Source organism: Anomalospiza imberbis, chromosome 20 (genome assembly GCF_031753505.1).
Source record: "Anomalospiza imberbis isolate Cuckoo-Finch-1a 21T00152 chromosome 20, ASM3175350v1, whole genome shotgun sequence".
Classification (NCBI taxonomy): Eukaryota; Metazoa; Chordata; class Aves; order Passeriformes; family Viduidae; genus Anomalospiza; species Anomalospiza imberbis.
In genome coordinates, this window is record NC_089700.1 from 454,111 (window position 1) to 467,314 (window position 13,204).

A 13,204-nucleotide genomic window follows, 5' to 3' on the forward strand; every position below is an offset into this window, starting at 1 on the left:
AGCTGCCTGAGATGGCCATGCATCCATAGTGCTGCAGCAAACAGCACTAAGGAATTTGCATGAGGCTGTGCACTGCCAGGCCAAGGAAAATTAATTTACTCAGATTTTGAGCATGATGGAATACAACCTTCTAATTGGGATTGCATGAAATGGCAAGAACTGGCTCCGTTGCCCAAGGTCTCCCTGTCCTACTGCCATCTTTCATCCTGCTGACCTACCCTTCCCAGTCAAGGGTGCAGCTCTACACACCCTCAGACACTAAATGGACAGCTTTCCAGCTTTGCCAATGGAAAATGTGAAGCTCTTGAAAGACCACAAATTCCTCAAAAGGCACTGAGTTTATCATTAAATGTAGCTTGGCCTAAGCACTTGACATGGAGGATATTTACCAGCATTTTATAATTTTTCCTGTGTCTCTGCTTTGTTTTATTAAGCCCCACTGGGATCAACAGGGTTTTTTGGGGGTTTTTTTTTGGCTTTTTTTTGGTGGCTATTTAAATTCCTACTCAGTGGAGGGCTCCTTGAGTTAAGCATTTTCAATTGGGTTTACGGATTTATTGAATATTCTCAGCTCCACATGACCTCAAAGGAAGCTGAGGCTAGGATTTTAAGAAATTCAAATCCAAAGCAACCTCTTGTGATTGAAAAGAAGTCATGAGAACTAGCTCAGAGCACTCTAACTGTGCCCTTTGCCGGTGTGGTTCTGGGATGGGAACAGGGAATGGTCTGCTGCTGAGCTCATCCCTTCCATGAGTGATCTGGGGAGCTTGGGGAGATGAGTAATCCTGGAAGGGAAGGAGGCAGGGAATATGCAGAAAGTGAACAACCTTGATCCTCTTCCCTTGTCCAGTGTAGGGCACCAGGAGGGAGTCTTCCCTTCAGCAACCCACTCCCAAACCACCCTGAATTTTCCAGGGCCAAAGCACATCCTGCTGGAGCAGCATCCCCTGGGAGATGCAGGCAACTGAGCTCTTGTGAGAAGTGCTCTAAAATCCATCTGACAGCATTCTGGGAACTTTCCAATTTCCAGACAGACTGTATCTGTGTCACTTTAACCTCATTCTTCCTACACAGACAACGTTTTTCTCCTTCTCTGATATTCATTATTTGGATTGGGATCCTACCCCTGCAGTGCCTGGAGATTCTCAGCAGGAAAGTAATTTCTTATGGCTCATGTCCACACAGAAATTTTGGGAAGCAGGACCAGAGCAATTCCAAAGGCCCAGGAGGAAGGATACACTTGTGACAAGCCCCAGACAGCGTTATACAGTGGGGCCATGGTGGGGCACACTGCTCTGCTGAGGAGCTGGGAAAACCTACAGTGCCTTGCAGGAGGTAGGGACATGTGACAAATGGATGGAGAGATGAGCACAAACCTCAACACAGAAAATTCCCACCGGGCTATGGAGAACATCTCTCTGGTGGGATCTCAGCCCCTGGAGATATTCAACACTTGCCTGGCCAGGACATGATCAGCCTCTTGCAACTCTGGAGCCTTCTTAGGGCAGAGGCTAGATGGGAGGCTCCAGGTGTGTCCCTTCATCCCACCTCCCTAACTCCAGAGTTCCTCTGCCAGCTCCCAGACAGGAGAAGGGCAACAGCACTCTCCACACTCTGCACTCAGGAGAGATGCAGGCAAGGACGCCAAGATTAACTTGACCTACAGATGGCCTTAATGCCTCTCCACAGCCTGTCCCCGAGGGAATGGCTGAGCAGTGGTGGCAGAAGCTGGGACGCACAGCAAGAGCTTCATCATAAAATCAACACCTTTAATCAACTCTGTCAGCGATGAGCCCTCAGGGGGCTCTTCCCCACACCAGGAGAGGACTCCCTGGAGGCAGCTGTCCTGTTCACATAATGCAGCCCTGACATCCTAAGGACAGATGTCCTAAAGGAAGCTCAGCTCTGGCAGCACAACACACAAGTGTGTCCCAGCCTGGCCAGGAGCAGCCAAGCTTTGGAGGGGAGCTGTGCAAGCCTGGCTTGGCCCCAGCTCTAACACAGCACCTTATCCCCAGGTTGGAAGGTGTCGCTCCACAGCCCAGCAGCACCAGCACTGGGGACAGCAGCACTGAGCTCCCTCCTGGGGCTGAACTGGAAGCCTTTCACATCCCTTAAGCCACTTGACTCCAGGAGAAACTGCTGATTTTTTTTTTTCCCCAGAAAAATACAAGGTAACATTTCTGGAGATCAACATCAATGTTAAGGATGGTACTGCCATGGTGCCACCAGCACCACCAATGACATCACAGTGCCACTGTGGCACTGCCACGATGCAGCAGAGTAACACCGGTCCCACAGCACCATCAGTCTGGCACCAGAGCACATCAGTCTGGCACATCACAGCACCACCAGCACCACCAGTCCCACTACAGTACATGGTGTTCTACTGGTTCTACTATGGTGCTGCCACAATGCCATGGGAAGGCTCCCACCCAGCTAGGAGCCTCCAGGATTGCAGGAAAACACTCAGTGCAGCCCAAGGACCAAAGCAAACTGGATGGCAGGTGCTCAGCAGTCACCTCCATAGAGACCAATGGGGGGGACCCACTGCAGGGATCAGCAAGAAGTGGTGCACTGCTCCCACCCCACAGGTGCAGTTCAGCTGCTCCCACCCCACAGGTGCAGTTCAGCTGCAGTTCAGTTTGTGCACCCACAAACCCCCCTCTCAACAGCCACTTTCCCTCCTTCCAATCCCAGCCTTCCCACCCAGGCTCCCACCAGGACACAGCACCCACTCCCTCCCTTTCCAGCCAGTTCTCCCAAAGGAAAGTGTTCCAGGACAAGCTGGGCAGGGCTTGCAGCAAGCTGGTCATCTGGGCTGGAACCAGATGTTTTGTAAGGTCCCTTCCAACCAAACCATTCCAGGATTCTCTGAAGACAGTAAGTCTGGTACAACTGACTGGACTCCCGGGATACAAAAGAGGGGTAGGAACAGAAATCCATCCCATTCTGCCATCCCATATTTTGACTGCAGTGCTTCTGGCACTAAGGGCCAGGGCTGGGGTCAGAGTCCAACCAAGGTTCAGTGTGGTCTTTCCCTAAGCATCACAATAAACAGCCCTTCAGAACAGACCCTTAACAAACTGGGCTGCAGTGAAATCACGTTCTCCCTCGGTGGGTTTCCAGGGGCGCCGTTTCTCCTGCAGGCTGCTCCAGGCTGCTCTCCAGCTGGGCTCAGCAGCATGGCACAGCCTTGCTCAAAACACCCCTGCTAAACGCCGACCAGCCCTGGTCAGCTCTTCTCCCCTGTGCTCAATAAGAAAAGGTCAAGAGCCGTTTTCTCCCCTATTTTAAAAGCACCACAGAGATTCCCCAGATTCCAGGAGACCTCAGGAAGATGGCTGATGTTCCCCATGGGAAAGGGCTGCAAGCTGTCCTAAACAGGGTGAGCCGATGAACTTCTGTGACCTAGATCAAGGCGGTGAGACCCTGAGGAAGCTTTTTGGGCTGTTTTTAGGGAGACGCTGCAGGGGCCGAGCATTGTACTGCCCCGAGGTGCCCGGCTGCTGCCTGCGGGGGCTGGTTCCTCCTGCAGTGGAGGTGTCCTAAGCCCTCCAGGGCTCCCCAGAAAGGAGAGAGGATGCTCAGGAAGAGGGTGGCAATGAATCATGTCCCTGCCACTACCTGCAGAGCCATGGATGCTGCCGGAACGGGGACATGCCGCAAGGATGGCTCAGCCTTGGCTGGTGCAGGGCTGTGCCTGTTCCAGGTGGGCTCTGCCCAGCGCTGGCTCCGTCAGGGCTCCGACAAGACCCCGCACCAGCTCCAGCGTCTTCCAGGGCAGACGCAGCTGGAAATCCCTGCTGAAGGGCAGCAAAGGCTCCTTTCTGTCGCGCGGGTGAGTGGCAGCGGCTGTGGCAGGTGCCGGCCCCACGGGGATGGTTTTGTGGATGGCTCAGCCGCAGCCCCGCGCTCCCAATTTCCCGTTCCCGTCTCGTAGCGAGGTGACATCCTCCTCCCTCTCCCCTAGAATGAGCAAACACAGCCCGACCCCCGCCTTACCTTGGGGGGTCCGTCTGTCCGGTCCATCGTTCGCAGCGGCCTGACGAGCTCCGGTGCGGAGTGAACCCGCTGGGGGTCCGGCGGAGGGACGCGGGGGGACCCCGAGGACTCTTCCTGGGGCTGGGATGCTCCGTCCTGCTCTGACCCCGGGGACAGCTGGCAGCCGGCCGTGTCACCCCCAGCGCCTTCACGCGTGTCCAGGTCCGGGCAGGCGGAGGCGGCGGGGACACCGCTCTGCCCCGCGGCCGCGCAGGGCATGCCGCGCTCCGGCTCTTGCATGGCTGGGGCAGGGCTGGGCTCACTCCGCACCGGCCAGGGCTGCCCGAGGCATCGGGAGCCGGCAAGGGAAAGCCGAAGGCATCAGAGCGGCGGCGGGAGCAGCCCGGGCCGCACTCCTCCGCGGAGGAACCGGGGCCGGGGGCGGCCGCAGCAGCAACATCCCCGCACCGGGGCTGGCTCCGTCCCGCACCGGGAATGGCTCCGTCCCCGCCCGGATCCGCGGCTCCCCTTGCGGAGGCAGCTCCCACCGCCCTCAGGCCCCCGCCGCCCCCGGCCCCATGACGTAGCGGAGGGGCCGGGGGAGCTGCCAGCCCCGCGCCGCGGCCCCGGGCAGCCCCCGGCGCAGCCGCTGCCGAGTCATCAATACGGAGCCGGGCCGGGCACCCCGGGGGGGCCGCGCCGCGCCCCGGGCCGCCAATGGCGGCGGCTCCGCCCGTTTCCACGGCAACGCTGCGGGAGCGGGGTCTGGTGCCTATTGATGAGGCGGCGGCGGCGGGGGGCAGCCGCGCCGAGCCCGCATCCCCCTGCACCGCAATCCCCCCGCACCGCCGCCGGGGACCCTCGGAGCCCCACACGCCGCCGGGATGGGGGTTTGGGGACAGCACAGGCATGAGCCCCTGCTCGGCTGTGCCCCAGGGATGCTCAGCTCTGTCCCGGGGATGCTCAGCTCTACCCCAGGATGCCCCGTTCTGCCCCAGGGATGCTCAGCTCTGCCTCGAGAATGCTCAGCTCTGCCCCAGGATGCCTGATTTGCTGCAAGGATGCCCACCTCTGCCCCGGGCATGCCCGACTTTACCCTGGGGATGCCCTCAGCTCTGCTCGGGATGCCTGGTTCTTTCCCGGGCATGCTCGCACACCTTCCTTCCGTGTGAGCTAAACCTCGGTACCTCCCGGACACACCGTGCTGGAAACAATCCTCTTTTGAAAAGGGCTGGGCCCCGCCTGCAGCACGCCCGGGACAAGAGGCAGAGCGTGGTGCGGGCAGGCAGGGAGAGGGTGGTTGATATGATCCTTGCCGACAGGAGCTCGCAGCATAACGCTACAACCAAGCGGGCACCGCCATCCCCGAGCACGGAGCAGGTAGGCTGTGCTCTGTCTCTCCCTGCCTCCTTCCTGCCGTGCTGTGTCTTTGATGAAGATCACATCATACATCAGGCTGCACAGATGCTCAGGGGAAAACCACTGGGCCATCCTGGGGGACATCTGTCTGGCCCTGTTCCCCAGCCCCACTCAGTGCTTGACCCACCGCAGAGCAAGGTTTGCTGATCCCAAACCCAGGAGGGATTGAGGATCCCTAAACCCCTGAACTGCTGTGACAGGTCCTACCTCCCCATGTCCTTGTGTGTGATAATAGCTCTCAGTCCCACTGCTGGTGCCTCCCTGCTGTGGCGTGGGGGTGGCATTTGGCATCTTCCATATGCTGCTCCCTTTGTGGCGGTGGAGCCACCAGGAGAACCTGCCTGGGGCCACCTTCTCCAGGGGAGGTACCGTGGGGGTCTTCAGTGCCCCTGTCAGACACCACTTTGTAGGCACCTCCTTTGAGCAGCTTCTCCAGCCCATCCAGATGAGCAGATGTGTCATCTCTTGAACCCAACACCATCAGCTGTGTGTCACATCTGCCTGACCCCACACCACACAAGCAAGGCACCATCGAGACAGTAAATTCACTGCTGACTGCCAGGGGTGTAAGACCCACTTGGATGGGTCCCGTGTGTAGGGAGTTATCGGTGGGTCTGGCAGACTCTCTCTCACATCTGGGTGTGGCTACAAGTCACTTCTCACAGCATGCAGGACTCTGCCATCCCACCTGAATCCCATATCTCCAAGCCCATTCCTAAGGGGTGTTTGTGTGTGGTGGAAGGAAGCCCTACGCTTTTAATGAGCAGAAAATATAGCCAACAGACCAAAGAGAAGATTGCAGAAACCTTATCCCACCTTCCTGTGTGTTCTGGTACTCTTGTACCTTCCAACCACCAGTTTATATGGCTCCTTCTGCTGCAGGAACAGGTCAGGGTAGATCTCACCATCTCCCACCGCTGAGATCCCCTCAGTTCCTGCCCGTGGCTGTTCCCCCGGTAAGGTACAGGCAGGCTCCACAGGTGCTGAACCAGTGTGGAAGAACGCCCAGGCACTGCTCAGATCCCCAGTGAGACAGAACAAGCAGGTTTCATTAGAAGGAGGCAACAGCAGTGGGAGGAGAAAGACACCCTGATAAGACCTGGTGTGGCTGTCAGACTTCTCAGAACCCCCCCTTGCTTTGGGCTTCCACTGGCCTGTGCTGTTCACAGGCTCTGCTTGGCTCATCTGGGACATGTTGCCATCACTGTCCCCAGAGCTTTTCTCCCCTTGTCCCACTTATCTGTGCCACAACCACCTGGCACCATGGCACTGCTGGGGACTCTTGCCCTGGAGAAAGAGGGGCCAGGGATACCCCAGACTCAAGTCTGGATCACCCACAGCCTTTAGTGAAAGCCCCAGTTAGGTGAGGTGAAGGATGGGATGTCCTAACCCTAACCCTAACCCTAACCCTAACCCTAACCCTAACCCTAACCCTAATCCTAACTCCACACCATTCCTGGGGAGAGGATATCTCCTGAGGCCCTGAGCTTGGGAAGCTGGAGATGATCTTTCACATCTTGGCCAGCCTACAGCTGGATAAGTCTTTAAAGTCTTCTTAAGTCTACTTAAAAAGGATAGAGGAAAAATTTATCTTGGCTATTGAAGACTCAGTGGGCCATGAGGTCCCTGAGCTCTGAGTCACAAAGTTCTCATGAGGGCTACAGAGATGGCCTGCTCCAGGTCCCCTTGGTCCTCCAAGTCACCCAGGGATCTGCTGTGGGGCTGTGCTCCCTGCAGAGGAGACCTAGAAAGATCCTTGAAACTCTCCCAGGACAGGGGAAACCACAGGCCTAGGGAAAGGAGTTGATGATATGGAGAAAATTAAGAGCAACAGTGGCACTGGAGAGCTCAAGATCAACAGCTCAAATGTGGAGAAATGACAAAGGATCCCAGGAGAGCCCTCCAGCAGCTCCTACTGATCTCCAAAGGTCTCCAGGGAGCTGGGCCTGTGCCTGGTCATGCAGGGACAGGGATCCAGTGCATGGTGCTCCCTGTGCTCTCCATCAGGGAGCAGCAAGGATAGGGTTGCTCCACAGTGAGCAGCAAATGGGCACCCAAGTGTGATCCAGAACACACAGCGTCCTCAAACCCCAGGGGGCCATCCCAGAGCTTCTGAGCAGGACAGCAGTAATGGGGTCCCTGGACAGCTGCAGACAAGATCAGATGAACCAGGACAGGGACCCCAGCCAGGATCAGGAGGAAACAGAGCTGAGGCTACAGATAAGGCTCCAGCAAAGGTTCATCTAGCCAGGTGCAGGGCCAGAGACAAACTGGTTGGTCTGGGCTCCAGCCAGGACATGTGGCTGGAGACAAGATTCTTACAGTGATGATCCAGGGCCTGCTGAGGAGATCAGACCAAACAGAGCTTTACTTACAAAAGCCCAGCCAAGGCCTGAAGAGCCACGGCTGAGCCTCACTGATACTCCTTGCACAGCACCTGCAGGTCCTACAGGCAATTAAGTCCAGTGAGTGCCTGGTGAGCCCTCCTGAAGTCCTCCCCTGGTTTTGGGAATTCCAGCACGGACTGGAGTGGGCAGTGTGAGCTCTGCTGTGGTTTTGGCTGGGAAAGAAGCACAAGAATGAGCATGAGGGGCCAAGGCAGCCCTGAGGGAGGTCCCCAGGGTGTGGGGACAATGATGTGTGTCAGCACTCAGGGGCACCTCCAGGCTGAGGTGATTGGCAGGTGCCAGCCCATTCCCACCCTCTTTCTAGCAGATCCCTGGGAATGGCTCCAGCACATGATCCCTCCTGTCTCTGTTCATGAGCCATGCTGGTGGCTGCAGGGACGTGCAGTGACACAAGTGGGAACCTGCTCTGCCAGCAGAGCCCTCCAGCTCCCATTTCCACTTCCTGGGCCTGAGGTCTGATGTCCTGGAGCAGCTCCAAGGAGGAGAGGCACATGGCCACATTCCCCCTGTTCCTGCCATCCCCAGCAGCACATGGACACTGGCAGGGAACGGCTCCACACTCTGGAGCAGCACTGGGATGGAACTCCTGTTAAAAATAACCTAGAAAAGGAATGTGCTGGGCTGGCCCTGCCAGGAGTCACAGTAAGCCCCAGCCCTGGTAGCCACAGACAGTGTGGTGTGGCGTGGTGTGGCAACACCAGTTCAGACACTGGGGCTGGGCTGGAGAGCCTGGCAAGAGCCTGGCTGGGCTGTCAGTCCCTACAGCCCTTCCAGAGCCATCCTAAGAGTTGTGGGATGGACACCTGCATGCCCCACTGCCCCCAGAGGGGTCTCAGCCCCAAACCCTGCCCTGCTCAGGGCATTTCTGGGTCAGCCTGTGTGGCATCAGCCAGGGAACAGATGAACACAGCGAGGTCCTGTGGAGACTGGGAGCTCACCCCAACAGGGGCAGGACACGTTTCCTCACAGTAACCTGCTAAAATGCCTTCAGGATGGAGGGAGGGCTTGAAAAAATTGAGGGTTTTATTTTACAAAAACAGGAAAAAATAGCAGTTTCTGTTTTGCTGCTCTCAGCAAGAACCACCTTTCCAACTGTCTCTCTCAGCAGTGACCACTGAGTAGTATCTATAACCACAATAGACCTTAGGCATGAAAAGTGGATATTTATCCTTCCTAATACTTGAATGCACGTTATTAGAAGGTAATTTTTTAAAGTTTTTGCATGTTAAAAATGTGAATTTGCTTTTCCCTCCCAGTGCTCACAAACCGAAAGCTGCTCAGGGCAGTCCGCAGTGGCTGCTTGGGGTTTTTTTTAGCCCTTTTTCGTTTTTACTGTTTAAAAACTTGTCTCCTTGTGACCATGACGACAGTTTTGATTTGATTTTTTTTTCCTTCCACATCCCCTTTGAACAGCCACAAAGCCAGGGAACATGGGAAAACTGGGACAGCAAGAAGTAAATCACCCCAGTCCTTTCCGGACAGCTCAGTGAAAGAAAAATACCACAAACTCAATAACCACCCCCAAGATGATCCTGAGACCAGCATAAGAAGTTTTAAAAAATGTAAAAACTTTCCACTGACATTTCGGTTTAAAAAAAAAAAAGTATTTTTAATATTTTTTCCTACTATTTTTAGATGCTCTCTTCCACAGGCAGAACATGGGAGTCAAAGAGAAAGGGACGACGCCTGAAGGGGTTTTGGGAGCTGACATTTGGGAACAAGGACCAAACCTCCTCTGTGGAAGCTGGGTTGGTTTTAGACCCCCAGGAAACACAGGCCAGGGGCGTGTGGATGGAGGGAGACTGGGACTGTAAGAGGCTGTTTTGGCTTCACATGGCTTTGTGACCCTGTTCGGGGCTGCCATGGGACACAGCAGCTTTGTGGTGACCCTTGAGGGACTGAAGGGGACAGTCCTGTGCCAATAGGCTGAGATTTGCCGGCCACCACCCCCATCTGTGGTGTCCCCCAGGCTCCCCAAGGCGCCAAATCCAGAATGACCCCACTGCACGTGGCCCTGGGCACAGAAAAGAGCTTTTCCCCAGTTCTCAGGAATTGCATAAAAAAAAATCCACAAGTTACTATCAAAAGAGTTTTATTTAGCAGTCCCTCACCCTGCTGAACCCAGCAATCACCAGGAACTCCACTTTGCCTCCCATGCTCCATGTGGCTGCCACTGCCCAGCTCTTCCCAGGGCTTCACCACGTGGAAAATGAAGATGGGGGAAAAAAATGTACATGGGAGGCTTTGCTGCCTACCTGGCCTCTCAGTGTGAGGCTCACTCCAATGGGATGGGTCCTTTCAGTGGCACTCATGGGACACTGCATTGGCCCCTCCTGCCCACTTGGCCATCCCAGGTGCCAGGGAGACACGTGGAGACAAGCAGAGCATCCCCAGGAGGGTGGTGAAGCTCTGAGTGGGTGCTGTTAGCCAAGCAGAGCCCGTCGGCACTCTTGGCCCACGGGGGCTCCCGATGGGCTCGTGGGTCTGGCGCTGCTCCGTGCTCTCTTCTCCGTAGCCCACAGTACACTCATCCATAAAGTAGGAAACACTACACCCTGCAGTGCTGTTTAGTAGTGCTTTCTACTTTATGGGTGACTGCACTGTCTCTCAGTCGCTGTCGGCGGCCGCTCTCCTCCGGCGTGCAGCTCCTTCCCCCACGTGGGGCCACTGCCACACCCCATGTGGCCCCGCCATGGAGCACCTCTGGCCTTGGTGTGGCCACAGACGTGAATGGCAGGTCTGGTCTAGCCCCAGGACAGAGAGCCTACGGCAGTGTCACCTCCTGGGAGCCATTCCAAGCATGGGGGATATCCTTATCCCGGGGGCAGATCCTGCCTTGCCCTCCCTTGTCCCCCCAAAACCCCTATCCTGAGCACAGGGAACATCCTCACCTTTTACCCATGGGTGAGACCCTACCTCATACCCCACAGTCCCACCTTGGGCCCTGTCCTGGGCACAGGGGATGCCCTCACTTTTTCCCCAAGGCAGGGAGGCCACTTAATACCTCATCCTGGTCATAGGGGACAGTTTTGACTCATTCCCAAAGGAAGGACCGCACAACAGACCCCATCTTGGTCACAGAGAACCCAAATTCCATGTTCCTGCTTTTAATGCCTGGTCCACATTGCAAAACCCATCACCCTCTCTCAAACCTCATCCTAGGCACAGAGGATGAGTTTGCTTTGACCCCATGGGGACACCTCCATCTCCCATGGCATTCCCAAAGGACCCCCTTGCCTTGTCCCCATAGGGGAGATTCCACTTTGAGCTCCATTGCTGCCCTTCAGACCCCACCCTGGTCTCAGAGGACACCCATGTCTGGACCCCAGGGGTGAGATCCCACTTCAAACTCCATCCTTGTCCTTCAAATCCCATCTGCATCACAGAGGGCCCACCATGCCATGTCCCCATGAGGGGACCCCACCTAAATGGCATCCTGGCCACAGAGGGCTCCTTTACCTTGTCCCTGTGGTGGCGAGACCACGGCAAATGCCATCTGCATGACGGGGACACCCTGCACTGCTTTGTCGCCATGGTGGAGATCCTATGGCAATGGGTCCCTCTTGAAATGTCCTCATGGGGACCCTCCTTGTTCTCCCATCCTATACTGAAGTCCTCTTTGCTCCATCCCTGCCCGGAGGTCACAGGAGCTCCCTGTCCTGACGCTCTGCTTGGAACCCCCCTCGCCCCATCTGCCACACACACGGAGATCTTTCAGATGCCCTCACACCCCTTTGGGGTCACCCGCAGGTCCCCACAATTGAAACCACTCAGCCCCAAGAGCCTCACCTGCCACACCAGCCTCCACGTCCACCCGGTCCCGTCTTGGCTGCCACCAGAAACCCCCTGGGTGTTACTTCTGCTTTGGGCACTTCCCGCCTCTGCCCGCCTGCCAGCACGGCACCTCCTTCCCTGCCACCCCACTGTGCCCCCCTTACCTGTCATCGGCCCCCAGCACCCACTGCCCCCCTCGCGGTGGCACTGGAGCCATGGCTGCCAGTGCCCCTGGACACCCCACACTGCTCCCCCAGCACCGCACGGGCGCCTTGCTGGGTCCCCATTACCGGGTCGGCTGTGGGTGGCTCTCACTGGGTGCCGATGGCCAACGCTGGGTGTGGGTGACCCATGCAGGTGCCAGTGGCCCACACCGGCCATAGAGGTGAGTGCCAGGTGCTGGTGGCCCAAGCCAGGTGCTGGTGGTCCGTGCTGGGTGCCACTGCCGGTGTCGTGGGGTGCTGCATGGGGTGCTGGCTGGGGAGCAATGGGCCCCTGTGGGGCGCGGGGCTGCTTTTAACCCCATCCTGCCCACGTGGCCCCACCACAGGAAGAGCCGTCGCTGCAGAGCAGATAACGGTGCCGGTCCCACCCAGCGCCACCCCGCAGCCCAACCGCAGCCGGCCCAGCACTGGGCCAGGAAGCACCAGCCGGTTACGCTCTTGTGGGCTTTGCTGCTGACAGCGACAAACATGTTTGTACAAAAAAAAAAAAAAAAAAAAAAAGAAGAAAGAAAGGGGAAAAAAAAAAAAGAGGTGTTTGCACAGGGTGACAGTAACTGAATCCACCTCCCACGGCTGCTCAGCTGCACTGTGGCCCCTCACCCCATCCTAGTGGTGGGAGCATGAGGGCAGTTCCTGCCCATGGAGGGTCCAGCAGTCCATGGCAGGGACTGCAAGACTCAGGGGCTGCCTGGTCATAGGGGTGAAGCAGTGGGAACACAGGTGCCAGCGAGTCACAGTCCCTAAACTTGCTTTAGGAAACACATGGCGCAAGCGACTTCCTGGAGCCTCTCACCCCCTCAGGGCTCGGCAGCACCAAACTTCCCCTGGCCCCGGGCAGCTGTAGAGACCAACAGGGATGTGAGGCCCCGGGAAGAAAAACGAAAGCTGGGTTTGGAGGTTGGCACATCCAGGTCACAATGGCCCCGGTGATGGCACTTGGGATGGTGCTGGGACACAGAGCAGAATCTTGCACAGCTAGCACCACCCCATCCCAGTGCCAGGGTAAGCCCACCACTAAACTAGATCAAAACCTACAGACTAAATCCCCAAAAGTGACTGTCAGTGGGGCCGTGTCTGTCCCTGCACTGGTTTTCATGTGCCTCTGCCAAAGGCTTCTTTTTAGGCCAATGCAATTCATTCTCTACATTGATAATCTGGGCAGCAATGTATAAAAAAAAGGTACTGGTGAGGTTTGCAAGAGGCAGGGGAAGAGCAAAGCCAAAAATAACCAAGCAGCAGCACAGGCAGAACTGATTTGACTTGAGCTGCATGTGTGCTGATGGCAGCAGGAAAAGGAGGCTTTAGGAGAGAGGGAATTGACTAGGAAGCCCTTTCCAAACCAAGGCTGGTGGAAGTTTCAGTGGAAAAAGCAATCAGAACCCTGTGCCTTGGGCC

General features: G+C 56.6%; 1 protein-coding gene across 1 annotated transcript in view; it reads right to left on the reverse strand.

The window, feature by feature from the left end:
- Positions 1-4,360, reverse strand: part of TSPOAP1 (TSPO associated protein 1) — a 68,303-nt gene extending 63,943 nt beyond the window's left edge. The window contains exon 1 of the mRNA XM_068210082.1: positions 4,006-4,360. Within this exon, the coding sequence (XP_068066183.1) occupies positions 4,006-4,284 (279 nt within the window). The 5' untranslated portion in view covers positions 4,285-4,360. The remainder of the gene's footprint in view (positions 1-4,005) is intronic.
- Between the last annotated feature and the right edge of the window lie 8,844 nt (positions 4,361-13,204).